This window comes from Tetrao urogallus, assembly GCF_951394365.1.
Source record: "Tetrao urogallus genome assembly, chromosome: 2".
NCBI classification, from domain to species: Eukaryota; Metazoa; Chordata; class Aves; order Galliformes; family Phasianidae; genus Tetrao; species Tetrao urogallus.
In genome coordinates, this window is record NC_136814.1 from 24724161 (window position 1) to 24750199 (window position 26039).

The 26039-nt window shown below is 36.9% G+C and overlaps 1 protein-coding gene across 1 annotated transcript in view; it reads right to left on the reverse strand.

The window, feature by feature from the left end:
* Positions 1–7357: 7357 nt before the first annotated feature.
* The window catches only part of LRPPRC (leucine rich pentatricopeptide repeat containing), a gene marked incomplete at both ends in the record, with an annotated part of 86939 nt that continues 68257 nt past the window's right edge, over positions 7358–26039 (reverse strand). Inside the window, 8 exons of the mRNA XM_079532595.1 lie at positions 7358–7414; positions 8708–8850; positions 12021–12105; positions 13505–13579; positions 16221–16336; positions 16520–16659; positions 18729–18933; positions 22503–22591. Coding sequence (XP_079388721.1) covers positions 7358–7414; positions 8708–8850; positions 12021–12105; positions 13505–13579; positions 16221–16336; positions 16520–16659; positions 18729–18933; positions 22503–22591 — 910 coding nt within the window. The remainder of the gene's footprint in view (positions 7415–8707; positions 8851–12020; positions 12106–13504; positions 13580–16220; positions 16337–16519; positions 16660–18728; positions 18934–22502; positions 22592–26039) is intronic.

Here is a 26039-nt window from a genome sequence, read left to right on the forward strand (position 1 = left end):
GCGAAGAAACAAATGGTGCATCAAAAAGAATTTGTACATAAGCAAATAAGCCCACAAGGCAGTCAGTGACTACTGCAGTACTGGATTTTCAAGCAAAGGCACAGCAAACAAATCAACGAACATTCACAAACAGTCCAAAGCAAAATGTACAGAACACATCATCTTCAATGACATCACAGTGCCTGGCAGTGATAATACAAGGTACCAGTTAATGCCATAGTTCCTCAAGATGCTATCTTAGCTTGCTTTCTTTTACTCAGGACTGGGGAAGAGTTTAGAAAGAACCTGCAGGAACTGTGACAGAAATCATGTTTCACTGAGAAAGTCAGAGGAAGAAAACACAGGAGCTGTGGTACGGCATTGCAGCCTCTTTCAGCAGCTCACTCCTGACATGGCACATCTTCCTGCTTGTGACAAAAATCATGGTGCTAAGAAGTACCTTAAAAGAACCACATATTAACTTGTTGGCTGCTTACCAATAAACACCCTAATCTTCTAATTCTCTCTGATATAACCAGAGGTGCCACTATTCATTGCAGTGCAGTTGGACTGGATGGCTTTTAAAGGTCCCTTTCAACTTATACGATTCTATGATTCTGTGAGCTGAAAGATGGGACAGGATCAGTCCTGATGCAGTCCAAAAGGCATCCTTCCTGGTCACAGCAGAGCTCAGCACTGCAAAAATGCTTGGACATGCACACCTCACATTTTTCCCTTCTAAAAGTAGCAAAGGAAAGGTGAATGAATATTTAGCTTTGCTTACTTTGTTGGGCATTTGTCATGGCTTTTGCATTTAAAAAAAAAAAAAAAAAAAAAAAAAAAAAGCATATTGTAGCTTTACAGTATGTTCAGTTCTGGGCGCATGATAAATTTCTGCTGAAAAAACTCCTGTACATGACTGACAATAGCAAAGCCACAAATTACCGTAATTTTATGCCCCCTGCAGCTAGTGGTATAAAACATAGTTTTCAACCTTGTTTTTACTTGCTGAATTTAGACAAATTTATAATGTTATTGATGACAGTAAGAAAGACACTCAAATGCAGAAATTGCATTCCCGGTCACAAAAACAGTTTGGAGCTCAATATTTCATATGCACTATAGAAGATGAAAAATACGACTGTCATTTAAACTATAAAGGAAAGATGAATATTGAAGGTGTTTTTTTTTTTAATAAATCTAACACTTTATGTATGTATATATGTATATATATACCCACACACATACACGCTACATATACACATGTATGTATACACACACACACACGTATCACACCAGCTATCACACCAGATCTGGGATTTTTCCCCTTGTATGGAATGCTGAATGGCTTATTAGGTGTGATTACTGGCTCTCTCTGAGCATTAATGTTTGATGTGCATGCTAAATCAACAAAACCATGAATCCTAGAGCACGTCTAACTAGGGGCAATGAAAATGGTGTAGGGTCTGGAGCATGAATCTTATGGAGAACAGCTGAGGGAACTGGAATTGCTCAATCTGGAGGAGTCTCAGAAGAGACCTTATTGCTCTCTACAGCTCCCTGAAAGGAGGTTGTGGTGAGATAGGGGTTGGTCTCTTCCCCCACATTACTAGTGACAGGATAAGAGGGAACGGCCTAAGTCATGCCTAGGGGAGGGTCAGATTGGATATTAGGAAAAAAAAAAGCTTCACAAACAGGGAAGTGTGACACTGGAAAAGGCTGCCCAGTGAGGTGGTGAAGTCATCGTCCACTGAGGTGTTCAAGAGCGTGCAGACGTGGCACAAAGGGACACGTGTTAATGGGCATGGTGAGGATGGGACAGAATGATTTTTTCAGTGAGCATACACTTTTTATCCTGATCTTTAGATTGTAATTTTTATTTATAAAGCATTCTGAAAGCCCTAAAATTTGATGATTGTTAGGAGTGATGTACAGTTAAACCAACTTGCCCACAGGAACTGCTCCAGCTGCTATCTTAATTAATCAAAAAGATATCCCAGGAAACTCTGCAAGCACTGGAGCAATGGTTTGATTTGTTTTTGGTTTAACCAGAAAGTGCTTCAGAGTTCACCCAGCTGGTGGGCTCAGCACCCTTACCTCTTTACTTACTGCCTCATCTCAGGCTTCAACTTCAATATCAGAACATGCAAAGAAATCACAACAGTACCAGTACTAATATATGTCCTATATACAGGTTCATCTGTAGAGCCATCATTAGCAATAATGCACTTATTTCTATAGCTGCTTTCTAACTTGAGAAGCATGAGATTGAAACAACCTCCTTTGTGACTTCTGGCAAACAAGACAGTGGGAGCCATGAGGAAGATAAGGAGCCATGGTGGCATTGCCACCAGCCCAACATGTTGAAAGTGTCTTACCCACTTGCCATGGAACCAGACCTCAGGCACTGCACTTACAGCTGCTAGCTTGGTCCTCTTTTGGCCAACACCAATCCAAATATCAAGCCTCAGAGCACCACTGAGACATGAACTCAGTGAAACCACTGCTGGACCTTCATTGATCATCACTTGTAGCTCTGAGGGAAGAAACTATGAGAAAAAAAAAATGCAGAGGGGTGTGTAGCTATTGCTGCTGTTCTATAGATCCTGCTGCTTTATTACAGTGTTATAGTTGTCACATGAGTAGCTGTGAAGAATTAGTCAATTGTAGTATAGCGGTTGAAGAGTACCAGAGAGAAACCTTGCATAAATGGTTTTATCTAAAAGTAGATCAACATGGAACTCCCATCTATAGCAGGTACTGCATAAGACAGTTTCTATTATCTCATTTTTGTAATTACAGGAAACTGAAAACTCAAACCTCAGGCTTCCATGTTTGCTCTTATTTCCATACCTCAGGGAAAGAAAGAGCCTTGCTATTGTAGCAGAGGATCTGCACACTCAGATACATCCTGGAATTACATTACAGTCTTGACTGGAGCCACTAATTTAAAAGGTTATTACCTTTCCCCTGGTTATCGATTCTCAAACTCACTGGCAAAGTACCAGAGGCTTCAACCATTTTGCAAAGGCAATCTCTTTGTGCAGTTAACCTCACACAGAAATTACAGGAACAATGTTAAGTAATAGAAATTTTTTTTACTAAAAAGGTTAAATTCTATGCCAGTCTATTTCCTACCTGTTCACTTTTTCAGCTGTACTGGAACAATGTAGTGGTGCTGGAAATTTGATTTGCCTTTTAGGTACTGACACGTTTCTCACAACAATCACTGAACAGCAAAACCTCCTGGCCATATTCATTGCCTCTGCTGCTTCCTCCTAAACTGTGTTCTTGGACATTCTGGAAGCATCACACCTTTGAGAACAGAAATAAAGTTATTGGTGCTCTGGTGAACATTTCCAGCCTAATTCTGTCATGATGTGCACTTATGCTCTTACCATCAGTGCTACAATCCCAGCTTCTTATTGTAAAATGCAGCTGGATTCCTGCTGACTCAGGCACTCAATCTATAAAACCCTTCAGAGCTGCTACTACCAAAGATACGATTCCTTCCGCTACTCAATTTACAACACTGGACACACGTTACGAGTGTAGAGTCCACTACTAACTTATCAAACTCCATCTCTATAGAAAAGGGTCTCAGGAGATAACACTTGAGTGAACTGTTTTAGTAGATAAGGACAGAACGACAGCATATCATTATTGTGATGCAAAATTATTATATTGGTAGTTAACAAAGAAACTTCTTATATATTGAGCTTAAAAAAAAAACAAAAAACAACCAACCAAGAAGCAGTCTTATTCTTTATATCAAGGGGTGTTGGAGAAGAGTCCATAATGCGGCACAGGTCACAGAGGCGACATTAAATCATATCAATTCAAGCAGCAAGCTTTTTCCAGTCCTCTCAACCCCAATCAGGGCACACCAGTATGCAAACACATGCATGCTCACACGATTTGCTCTCTGCAGGAAGATGTCGGGTCATTTCATGTCAGCACACTCTCAGCTTCCCAAGGAAGCCTCTGGAAAAGTGCTTCCATCTCGCAGATGCTTCACCTGTCCTGAATCCAGCACAATCCCACTTACCCACCGGCCAGTGGCAGATAATTCTTATCTGCTTTAACGGAAAAAGTGCTACGGTCAGTATGACAGAGTAAGTTTTCTAACAGGATAAATAAGTCACTGTGACAAGTTTGCAAGACTGCCATTCTGCATTTTATCATCTCACAGGTTTCCTTCTTTGAATACGAAGAAGAAATAGCGAAACAGTCTGCATATTTGGTGAAGAAAGGCTAACCTCCTAAACTCTGTTTTTCTTCATGCTTGACATGACTGAGTCCCATAGCACACCAATGAACAAGAAATATCATTTCAAGCGTATTCTAGAAGAGATGGCACACATGCCGATTCTGCAAAACCTTCCTAGCATAACGTTTGCTCAAGACTGAGATGACGGTGTCCCAGCGTGGCACCAGTCCCTCAATGTCCCACATTTTAAAGACAGGAGAGACTGCACTCCTCTGTGCAATCATTCCTTAATTGTAGATGAAACATCTACTGGAACAGAAAGTCAGAAGTACATCACACAGTGGGAGAATTTACCTACTCTCTGAACAATCTCTGCCTTCCCAGCCCTGCTATAACATGTAGGCCACGACTGCTGCAGCATGATGCCAAGTGGTCAGCTTGCACCTTGCTCACTGTTGCCACTGGGACAGTTTATTCTTTTGCTCCCATAGTGTCTCACTAATGTTTAACCAGCACAGCAGTGGGCTCACTCAGCCCATGAATTCCAATGAGGTCCCTCAAAAAGCAATATAAAAAATAAAAATAAATCAATATTGTCAGTTACAGACTATCACGTTCACTTTCAATTTGCAAATTGCGACAACAAAATCTTAGAGCGTTTTTCTATTAAGAGTTTAGATCATGCAGTATAGATACACAGATGTGCACCAGCACTGACCATGGAAGGTCAGACACCAAGACTGAGCACTGGCAATAGGCAGCCACATGTTTGATGGCTGCATTGGGCATTTTTCTGGCTCAGAAAGCAGCTGCCAAGCAAACTGCCAGCATGGTAACATTGACTAACAAATAGTGCAGCACCTATAAGTTGCATTCAGTTAACTAGTAAAAGGTCTGACATCAAGTTTTCCCAGCTCCCAGTCAGCAGTTACTCCCAATCTACACAACTCTGCTGCTACCTTCCTCTCTGAGAACATCTCCTTGTCTGAAGTCACACTCATTCTCTTCTTTCTCCTATGTGCTAGCCTGGCTCACAAAGCACACAGGCCAATGCCTCAAGTTACGCTCAATCTAACTTCACTTCCAGGCACAGCCAATGCTGTGGAATTGAGATTCATGAGATGACCTCTAATAACAAGAGCTGTGGCACCAGAGAAAGGGCTGTAAACTAGTTGATGCAGTCTTCAGTGACACATTTCAGCTTAATAGCAGCAAAATATAGCCGTAACTTTATAAAAAAAACCCTGCATCTCCATTTTTGAAACAATTCTTAGCATTTTTCTGCCAATTAGGAAGAAAGGGCATCAGATAGCTAGAACCATGGAGGTACATTCTTCTTTCCATGTAACCACCACATTCATAAAAGGATGCTTTTAAAGACTTTTCAGCTTTTTCCACTGCGTTCTAGAACAGGTTAATACCCTGTGGTGAATTCCAAAACCAGATGTTACCAACTCCCTCCCAGCCCCAATTAAAATCTGTGTGAAGTCCCCATTGCCTCTGTAAGCTAAGTAGTAAAAGCCAGCATAAAACCACACCACTAATTTAGTAGATAGTGTGCCTTGGCAGCCCAAATGGCCAACAGCACCCTGGGGTGCCCCAGGCCCAGCACTGCCATCAAGCTCTTCAACTCACCTCCAGCACTGGGCAGGGGATTGGTCTCCAGAGTTCAAAAAGGACATAACACTATTAGCATCCAACAAACAGCTACAAAAGCAGTGAAGAGCCTGAAGGGCGAGGTGTGTGAGGAGCACTGAGGTCTCTGGGTTTGCTCAGCCCTGGGCAGAGCAGCTGAGGGGAGGCCTGATGGCGGCTGCAGCTCCTCACAGGGAGCAGAGGGCAGTGCTGAGCTCTGCTCTGTGTGACAGCGACAGGGCTGAGGGAACGGCATGGAGCTGTGTCGGGGGGGGGCAGCTGGGGGTGAGGGACATGGTCTGCACCAGAGAGTGAGTACAGCAGGAATTTTCAGTGTATTTATAAACACACTGCCTAGTTAATTGGAAATTTTACTCAAGAAATGTGGGTCCCAATTTCTTCCTGAGACATAGCAAACAGTACAAATCTTTCAAAATATCTCCCAAATCTCGCGTGCACAGATGAATTTTACATTTCCACAGGCCTACTTATGCGGGAACAGGCAAGGTTAATAAACTGAAAATGTAAAGAATCACTAAAAGTTAGAAAACACATGGTAGCAAACTTTCATTTGCAGCTATCTGCGGGGAATCAAATTCATTAAAACCTGTTTGAGGTACTGCACAGACACTGTTTTCCACTTGTTATACTGATGCATGCATTTGTGGCTTTTCATAATTATTCACAGATACAGCATGTATTTCCTATGCACCTTTATCTTTGTCATTTGTAACAGCGTCATCACACAATGCCACAACTCCGGACTGTAGAAGTTTACACAGGGTCAAGGTTTACTCCCATGTTTACACAAATAAACCGTGCCTATCAGTCTCCCAGCAAATAACTGCAGACCCAACAAATAACAGACACTCCTTTGTCTAAAATGCACGTTTTCATACACATGCAGACCATACATCCTTAAAATTAACCTAGCATTTATGAGAATGAATTAAAGATGACATAAAGCTATGACACGCAAGCTAGCACAGAACGTGAAAGTATTTTGTCTTTGTGATATCAAACCCCATAAGATAATAACAAGAGGTACATTGAGGAGAAATCTAACAAAAAAAAAAAAAAAAAAGACGTGTTTATTTTCTGTACAGATACAGATGAATCCAGAAGATGACATTATTTACCCTTCCACTTTCACTCCCAACTACATTGACCAGGCAAACAACAACATAGGATAACACAGTTCACTGAAGTTACAGCTGCACACCCCTGTGGCAACTTTCTTGATATACATATATTTGGTGAGTCAACAGTAGTCAAAATACAGTTCAAGTTATAGTAGGTCACACATCAAATTAGAAGTAGCCCAGAAAGCAGCATAATGATATTTCATTACAACTTTAACATGAGAAAAGCATTTCTATTAATGAGTTTCCATTGGTTACAGTTATAGAATGTGCTGTTTTAACACAGTATTTATATTAAAAATTACACAGAACAGCATGCTTTTTTTTTTTTTTTTTTTTGAGTTTTTATTGAATACTTAATTTCATAAACAACTAGAGCATAAAAGACTGTTTATGATGCTTCCAATGTTCTTTTCCTCCATTCTTCCAAATAGAATTTGAACGACTCCTATAAATAGAGTGGAATAAACAAGTTCAGCGTTATTTCAACTGAGAAGTTACTAATTCTGAACAAAGTCATGTATCTTGACAAAAGCAAAATCCATTACTCTCTGTCATGAAAAACTAGATCTGTATTGAAGTCTGTATAATTAAGAGAAATACCAGGGAGAGAGAATAAAAGGAAAAGGAAAACCTTGCCAAAAACACACAATGAAGCTTCTATTACAAAATGCAATAACATAATCAATTTCACTTAAAAAATGAAAATACTTTTTAACTGCAATCTGCAGTTGTGTCAAAAAAAATTCCAAGCTGCTTTTAAACACAAAGTTGTATTAGAGAAAAAAAATGCACAGGGAAATCAGAAGATGAATCATTCCAGTGACTTTGAAAAATGTTATTTTCATTAACTACATGTAAGAAATAGAGAGTCTAGCTTTTAAATAAAAATTCATATTTCAAATTATGTCAAAGTTGCCGAAAAAAAGGCAGCTGTTAACAGGCTAAAACATTTTGAGTCAATTTCCTGCTTCTTTATAAAAAGGAAAAAAAAAAATCACATTTGTCATGAAGCAGTATGGACAAACTAGATATAATCAGTTCTTCAGAGAACTACACAAAACCACTAATCTTACAGTATAAAAATCAGCTAGCAGATGGCAATAAGAAATTTGAAAAGAGAGAGAAAATGCAATAAGTCATTATTTGAGACTGGTTCCTTGAGATGATACCAGCAGACTACTAGTGAAAGGAACGATGTGAGAAGTATTTGCAGTCTTGACAGATTTAGTGTCATGCCATTTGTCACCCTCAAACAAGACGTATTTGCACAGTTGCATGCATCTTGGCAAGGCTGCCAGAAGTAAAGCTGCCATACAAAAATAATTCCTCTAGTTCTAAAATCCCATCATACCAAGACAGCAACTTGTATTAGATATAAAGCTAGCAATTAATGAAAACTAAAACCCATTAATTGTTTATGAAATACACATTCTGTAAGTCTTTAAAGTTCATGCACTTAAATGCCCAAAGGACATTTCATAAACATACACCTGTAGATGAATGCCTGATAAGGATCAGGTACTTTAAACATAGTAAGCCCCAAGAGTTTTATTTCCCCAAGTCAAATCCAACTCAAGATTACTACAACTCCTACAGCACTCAGTACTTCATACATTATTACCTCCTTTGAGGAGTCTCTGCAGAGATTTAATCCCTATGTAATTATTCATGCAATTTGTTTTATTGACATTGAAATACACAGTCCTGTAGATCCATTTCTTAATTAGGAAATACTCACAGGGGGCTCAGTGAAAGGGACAGGCTCTCCTGCTTCCTTCAGAAAAGCTGCTAGAGATTTCAGAGATAGCTCAGGCAGCTGTATATTCTTTTCTTTCGTTTTCTCGTACACAGCCTTTACAGAAGCAACGTCCCCATCTAATTCTGAAGGGAAAAAAGAAATAAATAGATCAAAACCAACCTTTCGCAATGGTGGAAAGCTTCGCTTCCACTTCTTTCCATGAAGTCACTCATTCCTATTACTTCCCAAGACATATTCTAAGTGTTTTAATATACAATATAATTAACATTGTTTTTTTCATATTTCACTGCCATTCTCATATGAAGAGAATACAACAGAAGGTCGTTCCTGCCTTCCCTTTTATTTGAGGCTGGATGAGCTTCAAATTACTTCAAGAATGTGCTGAAACTACGAGGAATAGGAGCTGCTTGCAGTGATACCACTCTAAGATGTAAGACACAAAGTCATACGCCTTTTTCGGAGGCAAATGTCACAAAATAAAAACAAGACCTAATATAAAAACCACTAATGTTCAGCTTCTAAGAACTCTAAAACACAACTCTGTTCTCTTAAGTACAGGCAGAATATTGTCACAGTTACACGCACTGTAACCTGAAGGAACAAATAGAAGGGCAAGCATTCATTTTACAAAAAAAAAAAAAAAAAAAAAATCCACTTCATGAGCAGAAAATTTTTGCTGATCCACTAACATTATTATAAATGTTAACTGCTTAGGTAACCAGTAAGATTTTTCTGCCTATTACACAAATGGCATCAACTGCAACAGGCATTAATTAATCCATTCTTAATTTATCTAAAGTTCTTACTGCTAGCAGCTGTAGAACAATGAAGCATATTTTCTTTATTCTGAAGCAGAAGGGAGAAACATGGCAGTCCATTTCCATGGACACACACTTTAACTGTAGACTTTCCTGTTGCTCAGATCTTTGCTTAAGAAGCATCAGGATGAAATCAAAGAAATTAAAGCACTCCTCAAGAGTTTAACTTTGTCTGCAGTGTCCTAGTAGCCATACAACAATTCCTAGCAACTTGTGAACAAGAAAACCACTGCATCCAATAATTTTTTTTTTTTTTCCTGCTTAGAAAACTCAAGTATCTGCAGATTGGATGCTGCCTCAGCTTTTGTCAACATTTGGAGTGACATCCTCACAAACATAAGGGCTACAACAACAGTACTTCTTAGAGTTTAAAATATAAGGTTAAAACTACACAGAAATTGACAGGCTAAGTTTCTTTCTTATGAGAAAAGCTTCCCACGGGCCAACAGCTGAACTACTTTTTGAATGTGGGAGGCTAGTGCAGAAACTGCAAGAAGCAGTTTAGCTCTAATAAAAGTCTTAACAGAAGTTGTTAACTTCCTATCTCCTGAAATTAGAAATATTTGTTGTATGGAAAACAAAAAAGATAATACTTACACTATGTTTAATGGACCACCCAAATGTGAATGGTATTTTGAATACTTCTTTATTCTAAAAAGAATCTGGTCCTAGTGGTTGATCACATCTCAAGGCGACGAAATGCCTCTTTATTTGTTTGATGGTAGATCTGTGCTACATAACCAATCTTCTCTCAGCTGTTCTATTGTATCTTTGCTAAGCTCACAATCATTTCATATGCCCATTTATTTTCATTCTTCTTTCTTTCCAATTAATTTGAAATAGCAAGGATATGACTGGAGAATTATCTGTTTTCTAGAAAAAAGGTGGTCCTGCACAGCTGGAAGCAGTCCCAAGTGAGCAATAATGTTTTAAAGCTCAGTAACCATTATTTAAATAAAGATGTTTTTTTTTTTATTTTAAAGATCTTATTTCTAGAATTTAGATTTATTTCGAGAATACAAGCTAAGTGCAGCCTTCTAAATTTTTGTTCTAAAGGCTTTACTGCTGATCATTTAAACTGACAGATGAAACTAACACAACCCACCACTGCAGAAAATATCAAAGATGGAAGAGAAGGAGTTAAGAGTAAGAGGTAGCTAATTACTGTGAACACGTACAAGTCTTTATGTACATGGTTGGGAAAGAATATAGTAAATACTTCACTCTCTATTTCTCTCCCAAGTATCCAAAGGTAACACCTTCCTCAGTTAAACAGAAAAATTGAACAGATAATGCAACAGTATCCTAAAATGACTAATTCAGCCCAGCACTGCTACCAGTAACTAATGCGCATGGTTTCAAGTGATACGGAAGTGGAATCAGTATTTTATACAAATGAGACAACTGTATAGAATAACCAGGGAACAGTTTTTAATTGTGCAGGAATCAAATGTCTTCTCTACAACTGGCTATGAATCAGCTATGTCTCACCTAAAGAAATGACAGCAACCATCCTTTCATTTATGTGTGGCTTTGCATGTTAGGTACCTAATCACTGTTTTAGGTGTTTAGAGCAAGTCTTAGTTCAATCGCTTTACAAAATGAGAACTTCCACAAAGTGATTAAAACACAGGGAATCTTGTATGCCTCTAACACTATGCTTTGGATTTTTTTTTCAAGTGTGTTACTTAAATGTTGCTATTTAATTCCTGTGTGACAAGCAGGAATGTGAGGGCTTCTGTCATCATACCATTTTGTTTGCAATACAAGTGTGAAGTGTTTCTGCTTGTAATAAAACTGGAGGACCATACTGAAGTCCACAAAGCAAAGAACACGCAAGCAAGCTTCCAACTGAGTGTTGCCAGAGGGCCTGTGCTGATTTCTCACGAGCATTACAAAAAAATGTATTTAAGTAAGCAACTTGATTCTTAAAGCTGTTCCCCTCTGACTTCAACAATAAAGAGATTAGCACTTGAAATCAACTATTTACCTAAATCCAAATGAATTCATTTACAATATTAATTTTGGCTAAATTAAAGCACTAACATCAGCAAGGTCCATGACATTGCACACTACTGATAGATCTAATCGCTTATGATTTTGAAACACACATAAAAGGAATGAAGAGATATGTTTCATGAAAAAAGCCAGATTTGTTTTAAGAATCATTCATTTTTTACAGTATTTCTCTTATTCACTCAACCAAGCCCTTAGGTAGCCTCTTTTTAAGTTTCCTTTAACCAGTTCCCCATGAAAAGGAGTCAAGGCTTCGGTCTGTTAGCTGTTTTCCCAGACCAATAGCTAGGTCCATAGCACAGGTACAACAAACTTACAGTCCCCCCCCTCCACGCTCAGAACCAAATAAATGTTGTAACTTGAACAGTGCAGATCCCATTCCTCTTCTGAACATTTCCATGACATTTCTGAATGCCTCGTGATTTGTTTTTCACTAAAAACCAATTCCGTTAAATTACCGTAACATCTTAAGAGGTAACGGTACGCAGTTTCCAAATCTATGCTGTCAGGAATCAGTTCTAGAAGTGTCTCGATCTTCTTTGCCTATGAGATTTGAAGCACAGACAAAAGTAGCATTAAATGCAAATAAAATTGCCAAAACTAATTATTTGAGAACTTTTCAGTGAAAAAAAAACCTATAATGATTACAAAGAATTGATTGCTCAATTGAATGTAGACAGAATATTTATTTTGCAAATTTCGGTGTATGGTAAAGAAATGGATAAGGAAATCTGGTAAGCAAAATGAACAAACTATGGGATCAAAACTCGTATTTTCAAGAAGACTTGGTTTTATTTTTATTTTTTGAAGGAAGCAATTCATGTACTAATGAGAATATGTCAGGATTTCAACCAAATTAAAAAAGAATTCAAACCACTCAGCAGCCTTCACTGACCTAGAGGTCAATGGTAGCTATGATCAGTGCTTAAAAGTACTCAGATCGTTGACTAATGTGCTTAAAATTGGAGCCTCCCTCCCTCAACCTCTGACTCCAATTTCAAACACTCAATCTTCTTTTTTAAAAAAACGTATACAGAAGAGACATCTTTATCACATACTAGAAACTTCTCTTTGGTATACAAATTCCAGGCCGTAAGGTAGAAAATTCCAAAATTTCTGATTTCTTTAATGGACACGAAAAGATTGTATTAAACTGCCATCATTTTTACAATAGAATTTTTAATCTGTAACTGAATCCTTAATAGCAACTTCCACAAAATAGAAATACGTATTTTCCCTTATCTGAGAGTTATTCGTGTTTTTGTATTAACTGCCTCCTGATACTACTCTCCTATGGAAGAAATCAAGGTGTGGCTGGTCTATTGTTTTCTGGTTTCCTTTTTTTGTATTACTTTGAAGGAGAATGTACATGGAGAGGAGGGACAGCAGTAGGGAAGGCACACAGCATATCTGAAATTACAAGGAATGAGCACAAAGCCAGGAATCCAAACAGATGCTCAGAATAGATATGTGTACGAACCATTAGAACAAGTAATGTGAAATGAGTCTTTCATTCAGTGCAAACACAGAAGCATTTAATCATTAAAAAGGGGCTAAGACTAACTTGCATTTGTATTCGTATAATGCAGTCAACAAAATAAGTATGTTCAGGTTGCAATACAGAACGGAGTAGCACAATAAGAAAATAAAAGCATGAAATTTGTAGCATATAAAGTACGACATCAAAAAAGCATAAAACTTCTGAAACAACAGAAAAATATTAACTATATTCTCCTTTTCATTATGCTTCATAGAATAAACCATTCTTTTAAACATGCCTGGCTCTGCAAATTAACATTTTTTCCCTAATCTTGAGAAACTTCATAAAACAGTTAACTGTGAAGCTCAAGATCCAAAATATTTCCACAAAAGTTTATTAAGAAGTATGAACTACATGTGTATATGCTACCTGTACAATGATAAACATGAAAAAATATTATACCTGTCCAGGCTTAGATGCTGATTTCATCATGTAATTCACAAAAGCTCTCTTCTCCTCAACTAATCCACCATACCTCTAAAGAAAAAGAAATAGTTAATGTAGCTGCCATGAGTAGGTTAGTGATTAAAATAAATGACAAAACTTGAGCATTTCCAAATGCAAATGTTTAAAATTATATTTTAATACATATTACCTATTTACAAAGTAAATAAATGACAATTAAATAAAGAAAAACCACTGCATAGAGGAAACAAGTTCATTTCATGCACAGTTTTGGTAAACGTTGCTTTTAAAATCGTAGGTATAAAGTTTGTTTGAAACAAAAGGGGAAAGAATTAAACTAATACTTCAACGTACCACAAAAACGAGGTTTAGGACTGCAAAAGAATGAAAAAGAGAAACACTATTCCTCTCCAATTATACTGCCAAGCACTCACAAGTGAGCTAGGGATCATAAGGTTAATTATACATTTAATAAGGTGTCAGGGAGATAACTGCTCGTTTCTTTATAAAAATTAAAACGTACAAAGCAAGTTCTCTTTAAAGTATAATTACCTACACTTAAGCATACAAAGGACTGATTTCAATCTCTCTATTTTATAAAAGGCTTTCACTGCAATAGACAGTGTTTGAGGGAGAGAGAGAGAGAGAGAAGCTGAACTTCAAAAAAAAAAGTTTGAGACAGAACAGATAAATCAAAAATTTTACTTGAGAAATGAGGGCAAAACAACATACACAGGACAATACTTTAGCTTATGCTCCTCAGAGGTGCCAGTCTTAAAATTCCTACAGTGCACAGCACTACTTATAAGATGTGAGGCATAAGTATTCAAATGCCCAGGAAGAAAGGTATCGTGCATGTGAAAACACACGTTGATACACGTTAAAAGAATTTCTACTCTCAGTAGGTTAGACATCTTCAAACCAGAAATTTTGCTTTATTCCATAATGAATGTACTATATACTCAGTGCTGTTTAACAAGCTCTTTAAGGTGCAGGTGAAAAGTTGAAGCTCCATTCCATCAGAGAGTCTGAAACAAAAACGTTGGCATCCGCGTACTGCTAGTGCTCTGGCAAAAATTTGCTTTGTAGTCATAAAGAGTCAAAGCATTTACAGAAAAGCTTGCAACACTTTCTAATGAATAAGAGCTCTGACAGGAAAGAAACAGTCCCAGAAAGGTGTGGGTTTTTTTTGTTTTGTTTTGTTTTTTTAAGATTGCAGTCTACTTTCCATTTTCCAAAAGAACAACAAACAGTGCTCAGTGATTATTACTGTCTTCTGGTTTCCTATTAGTCAATACTTGATCCAGAATAACAGCCAAGGATTTTTAACACAACTTGAGTTATCTCCATAGCATATGTAAAATTATGTCATACATGAAGGTTTCAACACAAACTTATCCGTGAACGCTCATGTAACATGAAGAATTTGTAAAACTCTTATCTGAGATACAGCAAACAGCATGTTATTTCTAGCACATTGCAGGGCTCTGAACCTAATTCCAACAGTTGGATACTGCTGTAATAAAACTTTTAGGAAACTTAAAGAAATCATTAGAAATAATTCAGTTTGCCTTTTTTTTTGGGGGGGGGGGGGGGGGGGGGGAAGATAAGTAGCTTTTACTTAAAAATATGAAAACCTATCTTCAGAAATGCAGGAATAAATTTTCTCCCTTTAAATTCCTACTCAGACAGCTAGTTGGGCAAAACAATAGTAATAACGAAACACTAATATTCCAGACAGGACAATATACAAATACTACATCTCATACAATAATCTCATTCTGTAGCAGAAATCACACTGAACACAGTTGTCAGCATGTGTTCTTCCTTTAAAAAAAAAAAAAAAGTCCTGGGAAATCATAAAGCAACATTTGCAAGAAGCAAAAGTGTTTCTGTAACAGCTTAAAATACTCCTCAGCTGGTATACAAATAGTATTTACCACCAAGAGCTGGTAGCAGGCCCCCGTTTGAGGCACCCCAAGTAGAAAACAGCACCATGTGGCTGTTGGACTGCCGAGAAGAGGCTGGCTGGCTGAAGTCAGCGCTCAGTCAGCGCTCAGAAACCAGTGCTCATTGTGCCTCCATCTTGGCTCTGTCCAGCTTTGCCAAAACAATATGAACACGGTTGTCATTCCCTGACAGCCACTAAACGGAGCTGAGACTGTCTCCCAGAAATCAGAATTTTTCTTTCAGTGCACGTGTGACACTCAAGTGAACAGAAAGTCATTGAGCTCTTAATAAATCTTAAATACAGCTTGTGTATACAATGTTATGAAAACACAACAAATCAAGGCGACAAAAAGTAAACACTGCCCACTTCTACTGTGTGAACTGCATAGCTACAAGAGATTTACTGGGTTTACAGTACTTAAGAAATTATGTGATCAATAGTAAGGAAATGGTTAGCAAGAAGCAGCGCTATTAAACAGAAGACTTAAGAAAAAAATATTTCTTTTGGGTGGAATTTCATGCAATATACCCGCCTTCATTTCCTTCAAGTTGTTAGAAGACAAAAAGCTTTCTGACTTCAGCACCTCATGCTTCTACTAGTACTAGACTATCTCACAGTTCAGAATCATTTAATTGTGTTATTCACGCTGTAATTCAAAAGCATACTATAGCATTTGCCCATGCTACACATCACTTTTTTCATAATTCCTCTGTTTATCCTTGAAGAGCGCTATGCATTCTGCACCTCTTGTTATGTCATTACCTGTAGTAGAGATCTGGCATCATCCACTCTGTCTGCACTGACATATTGAAGGAAAAGATCTGTGACAGGTCTGTAAATTCCAAACTGATTGGCTAGTCGTTCTGCCATCACGCCAACTACAAAATGATAGAAAATATGCAGAAAACAGAAAGGAAATAAGGAAATTCTTTGATTGAAAAGACACTTTGGTAAACTTTAGTGGCGTGATTTACGCTGACGGAGCAGATTTTACATGTAATAGCTCTTCTGTAGCATCTCTGTCTAGTCAGAATATTTAAATACAACTGCAATTAACTTACATTTTTCCAAAGCCGGCTCTAATCCTGTCTCAGACACCTTTCGTAACAAAAAGGAAATATTTTTGACAGGTTGATCAGGATTCTGTGCACCAGAGATAAGCAGAGGCTCAAGGTATTCCACTGCAGCATCAAGGTCATTGCTAGGAAAAAAAAATATTAAACTGGCTTGATTTCTGAAATCAAGATTTCTAAAGCTATAGAAGCAATTACATTTAAATTTTTATTTTTTCCATTAATGCTATGCTACCCAGGAATGGTTGATTACCTACAACTTCTTTCAGATATTGTGAAAGTGAAGCCATTTATGACTGAATAGATAAATTATCCTGTAAGTCAAATTTTTGAATTACCTTTGACCTTTAAGAACACCTAAATAATTTTCTTCCCTAACTCAACAAAGAAGAATTCTACTTGGCTGCTTTATGGAAGTGTTCTGTAAAGCAAGAAGATAAAAATCAAAACATTAACAGCATCTGAATAATTAATAAAGACAACGTACGTATTTCTTTATGCTATTCAATTAATTATTTAGGCAACTCGTCCCATTTATGCCTTTTTTAGATGCAAAAACTGATACTAAATACCATCTGGCCATTACCTTTGCCTAAATGCTTTCATCTTTAAGCACAGTATGGAGAATGCTAATTAAATACTGTAGGAAGTATTCATTTAAGTGAAAGCTATACTTCCAGCATTTTTAAAAGTTCATATGACAATATTTCTATCAGTCCACTCTAAAAATGAATTTAATTTAGAAAAGAAATCAGAGCATAATAAATACTTTTAGGTGAAGCAGAAATCTATGAAAAATGCTTTGAAAATGACATCGGATACACAAACGTAAAAGTACTTGTAAGAACTTTGCAGCTTTTCATAGTTTGCAAGGTGCAGCTTGCAAGACACATGACAATATGTAAGGTGCTTGTTATTTATGCCTCTGCTAAATGTTTTCATACAGTTAAGCTAGATTTGGCATGGGAGAAGAAAAGTTGATGCTGCTTAAACTGTATCTGCATATAGTGATTTACTTACCTACTTCTGTAGCCAATCTGATGGAGGTTATGAACAAGTCATGACTTTGCAAGCCTTTCGTGACATGGGATATAAAAAGAATACACAGCTTTGGAGACCAGTCCTGAACTACCTCTCCTCTCTGGATTGTTTTAACTTTGGAAAAAATCAGTTCAGTCCTATTGTGTGCCAACAACCACTTGGATCTAAGTATTTTCAGAATTTAAGTTCCTTATGGTTTTCCAGTGGCTGAAAACAGTGAGCTTACTACTGGAACCAGCTGGCAGAGTTCTCCTTCAATTTAAATCATCTTGCTTTTCCAGACACTACAGTAAGTATACTCTCTGGTCTGGCATGCCCAAGGCAATGAGGTATCTCTTACACATACACAGTTATTTAGCTATTAGACAGAGGAGCTTTATCCAATGAAACTGGTTTGAAATAAAAAAGGAGGATACATAGGCTTCCTTATCTGAAAAAGTTCATAGTACTCACTTTCCATAAAAGTGCTTCTCTCATGCAATTTTAGGGGAAGGATAAACTCAGTAGGGTATCATCGTATCCACTAAAATAAAAATGCTAGATAGAATAATACTGAATTAAACATTCAAATGAAAGAATAATCCAAGTCTGGGGATAATTGACTTTGATGGAAACTGTAGCCTAGAACAGCATAGGAGATAATTATTCCTCAATTATTCAATATTGAAAAAAGTGTAAAACTATCCCATAGAGACAGAACTGGGCTGTCCCATTTTGAGGGTAAACACAATCATATTTTATAATTTCAATTACTGGAACAGGTTACAGTTTTTGTTTCTGGTCTAATGTAATGTGCATACTCTGCATATGCAAAGTTCCAGGTTTTTTGTACATATGGATGAAAAAACTCTATTTGACATGCAGATTTCATAGAGATTGTCAGCAAACACCAAGTAGAACACCTCATGTGAAGTGCTAAGTATCAAAGCTAATTACACCAAAGATGACCTTATGATCTCCCAAACATCTCACAGCCATTCCCTATACCACATTAAATGATTTCCAAATCCCAAATGTATTTGTAAAATAAGATCAGAACAAAATTCAACAGCACAGTACTCAGCCTGGATTTTTAACATCTAGGATAGTACAAATGGAAAAAAATGAAATTGAATATTAGTGATTATATTCCAGGGGAAGTCCTAGAAACACTTACTTCTGTGTGTGAGCCAGTGCAATAGCATTAGAAATTAGGGAGGGAGATAAACCAATCGATTTTGTGATGCTTTCCACCATGTTTTCAAGTGCTTTTAAGTTCCTCAGATCTCCTTTCATTGCTAAAGCCTGAGTAAGCGCAATAACTGCTGGTCTAGAAGGCAACAGGCCACTGTCAAGCATTCCTTGGAAAGCAGCAACGGCATCTAATGAATGTGAAGACATAAAAGAGATTAAATTCACATCTTAGTTCAGAAGGTAATTATGCTACTGGTATCATTATTCTTACTTTTTTAGAAACTTGTATAGAGAAGAACTCTTGTGCTGAAGCAATGCCCCCAAACTGTGATAGAAAGTATAACATCTACACAAAAAACTTCAACAGCATTGTAGGATACAATACTTCAACATTTGCTCAATTAAAAAAAAAAAACAACAAAATTAAAGTAAGACTGACATTTAATTGTTTTATTTTAATGTCCAGCTCAGGGGAAGCAGTGATGTCACACATCTTCTCTTATGACCCCAAAGTCAGAATGTTCGTGGTTTGCTTTTCTCCAAACAAGCTATAATGAATTTTCTTTAACGGAAATTAAAAAAATATTGCATACTTAAGAACTAAAATATTATTTGAAAAATTACTTCACTATTGAAATGGCTTACATCTAATATTTTAAGTGTACACCAAAACTTTAAGTGTTTATCAGCAATTGTAAATAAAAGCATGTGATATGCTTCCATGCAAGAACAAAAAACAGACTAAAAACTGGACTGTTACCTCCAGAACTGATGAAATGACAGCAATCACCTATGTTAAAAACACCCCCAAATCAGACTTTTGTGTGTCACAAATTCCCACAGCCCAACACAGATGCAGTCACTCTCATTTATTCAACAAAAAATTCACGTCAATTTACATTACAGATGAGCAAAGACACAGAGTGACATGCCCCTCTGGTAAAAATCTCTTACTCCTTACCAGCAGAGGCAGGATTAATCACAGATAATAATTATCATACCAAGGGATAACACTTCTAACATAACATACACCCACTTGAACTTCACAGCATTAACATTCCAATTCAATATGCAGGTACTGCAGAAACCAAATATTACCTTTTACAAGAGAGGAAGAAAAAACATCCTGTATGCCTAACCTTCCTTCCCATCACATTTCCCTTCTGACCCTTTTTTTTTTTTTCTCCTTTCTCTTTCTCTTGTGTGGGGAACATCAGAGGCAAGATTGCTGAAATCTAAAAGTAAACTTAAAACACCACACATGTAAAGTTCATGTTGTCTTCTCCCTCTAAGTGTGGACCTCCCTTAAGCTTGTAGCACAATCAGCCTTCTTGGTAACGAGGACAGAGAAAGACTTGGAAGTTGCATGTATGCAGCACTACTTTTCCTCCTTAAGCATTCACTACTAATCTGAATTCATAATGTAATGCCTTCACTTTTCAGTACTTAAAAGCAGCTAACTCTGCTTCTGAAAGTCTACCATTTACCTTTTAAAAACCTTTCCTCTAAGTTCCACAAATTCCATACCACATAACTTAAATTTTGACTCTTAAAATAACTCGAGTTCTTGCTGGAAGATATTAAAGCTATTTTGAGGATACTCAGGGAGTTAAGTAATTTATGTAATTTATATTATTATTAAACTGTACCACATCATATAGTAATGAAAGATGGTGAACTCTCTGAGGAAGTGATAAAGCATGCAAGTTTCACAGAAGTGAAAGCTCAAGAGAGGTAAGTCTGCCATCACAAGATACAGGTTAAATTGAACTCGCTATATTAGATTTCAAAAAGACTTTGCTCTGAAATTGTTGAGCCTCAGAAAACGATCAACATGGTCAAAACATTTGGTAGCTTGCATTTTCAAGGCTTCACTTAAAGAGAAGTAATTATCTTTAAAACAGAAACAAGGATGAGTTCTAAACAGTCCAACACATTACAAAAAAAAAAAAAAAGCTCGTTCATTGCATAAAGTAAAGGAAAATAAACTAATGCAAGCTCATGCAATTCAAGAGACTTCTTGAAAAACTTTCTATTGTGTAAAAGGCAACACTTCTGGAGTATAAGTAATGAGAGGTTTAAGGTGGCAAAAATCTAGGATTCTAGCTGAAAAGAAAGAAGTTAAAGGAAGATGACCTCAAAACAGACATATCAGTGATATCAGAAGAAAAGTAGATTTGGAGGAGCAATATTTAGGATTTGAACTGGCAAAACTTAGTGTTATACCAGAGAGAGACAAAAGCTGAAAATTATAAAAGGACTGCTTCTAAAGCAATGCCTCATATCTTATCACATTGGCCATAAAACTCAGAGGCAGATGTTGGTATTGCAGAAGAAGTAGAACCTTCCCACCTATATTCCACTACATTTTATTGCCATACTACAGATGGCAGCAGAGAGACAGTACGACAAAATGGTATCTGCAATACAAATGCACATGAAAAAAGCATGTGTCATTGAAAGCAGCACCCACTGACATTCTTCAACACTTACTGAAACTTTATGGAGACCAAACAGTGAATGTGAACACAGAGAGACAGTGGCTGGTATGTTTCAGAACATACAACAGTGACAGTGAGTCACCTCCACTGGTGGAGGTTTTTACAAGTATGGCATGCAGGCTCTTGTTCATCACTGGTAGTCACCTCCATTAGCTGTGCATTTTCACACTGAAAGAGAACACTCTGTAGCTGAGAATTTGCTTCATCAAATGGTGTTATTGTGCCCTTTGTATCTGTTTGTTGGTTCCATGGATAATAAATAGGAGACTACTTTAAGAGTGACCTTCATAACAAAATGAGGCATAGGATTTAGGTGAAGGATTTGAAAGCTGCAAAAATAAGACTTGCCAACGCAGCAAGTAAAGTAATTGCGTTCGCCATAAATACTTCAGTTGATGACACCACTCAGTGACATCAGACTGAAATGGGAAAGAATCTGAAACAAGAGAAGGTGATCAGCTGCAGGAAAGAGTGAAAAAAGTATCTAAATGCTTATCCTGAAGTATTTTAATATATCCAACATTACATGTATATGGACTACTTCTGCTGTAGAGCAGAACACTCTAGGCTGCAAAACTACCAGCGCTGAGAAGTAAAATAACACAACTTTGAACATGACCCACCATCTTGTTGTGTACCCTCACACACTCTTCAGCCACCATTTCCTTTTCTATCACAATTGTTACTTTAAAAAGAAAGTCAACCTTACTATTTTGTTACTGTTGGTACTGAGAACTATTAAAAAGTATTTGATTAAGTTTTTAAATCAATATTATAATCATTTAGTGCACAATCATGCACATTTAACAGTCAATTTAACTCATCTGGTATCTCACACAAGCACCACAATATGCAAGAAACAACTGCTGGGAATTGTTTCAGATGCTCTAAAGTATGTTAATTTCCAAAGCAAAATGACTTGTGCTGTGAATTTTAACGCACTTGAAAGCCTGTACTTTCTCTCGTTCTGGAGCACAAATTTTGCATGTCTGAAGAGCTGTGATTCATCTTAAGAAAACCCATCTTGTGTTAAATGGAATGGAAACTGGACTAAGTGGTCAAATGACAAGTACATTCATATTCAAGCTGTATTATAAATGCATGTACAGTAATTTACGTCTCTCAGCTACCACAAAAGGCTCTTGATAAGCAGGTAATTTGCTAAATGGACTCCTTTATCCAAGTATTCGAAGGGCGTTACAAGAAAAATCTGCAGAGGCATTAATGTGACGTAAAGGTCAAGCATTGTGACATACCTTTCAAATAATCCCGCCTAACTTGCGATATGATGAGGAGGCTGCTGGCAGCACTGTTCAGTGTGAAGCCCTTGATGTGGGTCTCAGCACTAAAAGAAGCAGACATTTAGAAAGGAATTACTGACATGCTTCTGATACGATAATAAATGGTTGAGCACCAAGGTGAAATTATAAAAACTACTGTTCGTATGTTAAAAATATTGCTGCAAAATATCGACCTGGAGACAGCTTTTGTGTTATCCTGTCAATGGTTATAGAAGGATAATTTTTTTTTGCATTCTGACAGATGACAAAGTTGGAAGTGAGCAACAAAAGAAACAAAGTACAAGATTTTTTTTAAACAATCGGTTCAGATTCTTGAATGCTGACATATTAGATGACTAAAATAACTGCATGCCCTGCATTGTTCTGTTGTATCCTAAGCTGGATACTTTTTCTTCTTTTTTCAATAGTCACCATAATTATAAAATGTAAAACTATTCTTTCAGCAATAAAAATGAAACATTTATTTTCAGCACTGTATATTTTAAACATAAACTAAAGCATATTATGAACTAGCACCATATCATTTGGTTGATTAATTTTCAAATTTCTGTCATCTAGATGTATACGGTTTTTTAAAGTGAATATACTACATTTGCTGCCTTAGCTGTGTTAAAATTGCATTTGGCTTATCAATTCTTTATCTCTGATAATACTGCAGTTCACATACCGGCAGTAAAGAGAATCTTTAATAACAATGCCAAAGCTTTCCTATCACTCGGGAAATTAGTCAAGAGAGACTAACCAGCCTTCACATTGATCTTACATTATAAAATTCCCTCCCTGTTCCTCAGTGACGTATAGCCACATTTTCAATCTATGAGGATAACTTTACAAATGTTCATTTCTAGATTACAAAATCTCTACACGGAAAAGGGGGGCATTGTCATTTACCATATCAGCAATCAAGATAAACCTCACTGATCATCTTGTGGCAAACAACTGAGCAGCCTACCTACTTGAACTTTGGGCTGAGCGGATTGGGAGGTAAGCAGGGTCATTGCTAAATTATTCTCCTCAATCCCAAGAAAATCCTTCACATAGTACACAATATGACTATCCTCTCAGTCACTTTCAGCCTCCCAGGCTCACAAATGCAGTCACTGGACTCAGGATTTTCTTACTCTCCCAACCAATCCTCTTAATCCCTGCCTAAGCACCCACTGCTCAGTTCCGCCTTTTTTTTTTCTGCCTTTGTCCCATCTGTCAAAGCCCTTAAGTCAACAATTCATGCATGAGACTGTAAATTACACATAACAAAGGATTTACTTTCTCCAATCTTCCAATCTTCAGTGTGATTAAATAGATGTTAGCTACTATTACAGAAGTAATCCATCATTCCCATACTCCTAAATTTCTATTTAAAACTTTGAATAAATGCAGTAAATATTCCTCAGAACAGTGCCAGAATGGCAAAGCAACCAGGATTGGATTGACCAACTGATCAGTAACCTCCTGCGTTGATTTCTGTGTACAAGCTTGCATTTTATTTATTTCCAAATGCAGAGCAAGAGTGCAATTTCCTTCTACCACATCACCACTAGCTCATTAAAGTTTCTCAGCGCTGTTAACAGCAAGGAAGTTTTAAAATAATCTAACCTTTTAAAATACATGAATTACTTATTTTGTTGTCTATGCTAATACTCATTTAAACCCTCTCTGTACATTATTTAAATTTAAAGTTTGGCTACTAGCAGAGTAAAAAGAAAAATATGTTCCCTTATACAAATGAAGAAGGCTTTTGTGTATCTTATGAAAATATTGGGAGTTGCACAAGTTTCAGGCCACTGCACACGTTTAGGCTTTGTAGGAATAATCTCTTTGTAATATAAGGTTGGTAAAATTGCCAAGCATGCAGAAATGTGTGCGAAACATACACATTTGCTATTTCAAACCAAGTGCACACAAAATCACTTCCTCTATTTCAGTGAGTAATTTAAAAACTAACAGACATTTCAAAATGCTTGAGAAAAGCATGATTTTATTATTACAAAAAGAGATACACAAATAAACACTGTAAACACTGCTAATAGTAAGCATTTTCTGTCTTGATGTAACAGTGAGATGTTATGGGCTTTTTAGAATGTCATTATTTGGCATTTCTATGCTGCGAGATTGAAAATGAGAGCTTTGAAAAGCACAGTAGTTATTACTGTGGTTGGATTTGACCAGAATCTCTTAGTAAATCGCGTTTTCCTTTTTCCTAAGCATCTTGAGATTCAGAAGCTTCATTCCTAAAAACACACTTCAAACTTCTTTAGTCTTTAACATTTTTATTTTCTGCATTTTGCATCCTTTTAAGGATTACCAAAATATCTTATTACCTAAAGCATGAACTCAGAATCATCAATATCAGGAACAAAACACTACATCCTCTCTGCTCCTCCAATCTCCAAATTAATGCTTACAATACACAGTATTTTGTGCATATTCCTCACAAACATGTTTGAGCCATGGAGCAGAGAAGCAGCGCACGCACACATCTTCAATAAAAAGTTTAAACCTCTTTCCTGAAGAATCATTCATGGTATCTTTTAAAAGTTTTTCAAAATGTTTAACAGATACCCAAACTTTTTCAACATTCTTTGTACTTCCAAACATCTTCAACTTACCAGTTATTCTCCTTATTGGGAAAAAGGGAACACTATTTAATAAACAGTTTAAGTTCTTCCTTTATATAAGCCATATATTCAAAAAGCACAAACATTTCTTAATATAAAGCTTTGTTACAAATACTGAGTTGGAGAATTGTTGCTTGTTTCTGAATGCAGAATTTTCAGTGATAGTTCATTGGTCTAGACAATTTTAAAGAAAATATGAAAACAACAAACAGCTTTTTACACTATATTGTTCCTGGAAATCATAAACTAAGCTGACTCTAGAAACTGTTGAGATTTTCATAGTGTCCCATGCATCACGTAAATTATTCCTACAGGCACATTCTAATTCACTGTATTCGGTCAGAGAACATGCTAGACGAGAAACACTGTTCTTGTTTTAGCTGAAGAAACCAAAGGGACTTAAATTGCTATATTTTTATTCTTCTTAAATAATGTCCATAAAAATATGATGACGATTAGTACTTATTTGAATTCTATAATCTGAACAGAAGACACACTACAAGCTACCATGAAAGCAAGTGGTGTGCCTTGCAACTCACTAAAGGTTAATTTGATTCTGATGAATCTAATAATGCACGACAGCAGGTTGGATTTATTTCAGAAGTGTAAGAGTTGGATCTAAGGTTTATGGTCATCTCCTAGCCACTGGCAAAACAGTCAAATGTACCACTTTGCATTTGGCAGGCAGCCAGCTGCCACGGAGTTTGGATAGGGAAGGGCACCAGCAGGGATGGGGATTGAGGAGAAGGCTCAGGGGCAGTTCAGTGAAGGAATCTTGTCTGTTTGGATCTTGCTATAAAGGGGAAACGGCAGACTGCCAGAAGGGGAGACTTTCAGTTCTGATGCCAAGTGCATTTGTTGATACTGTTAGCTA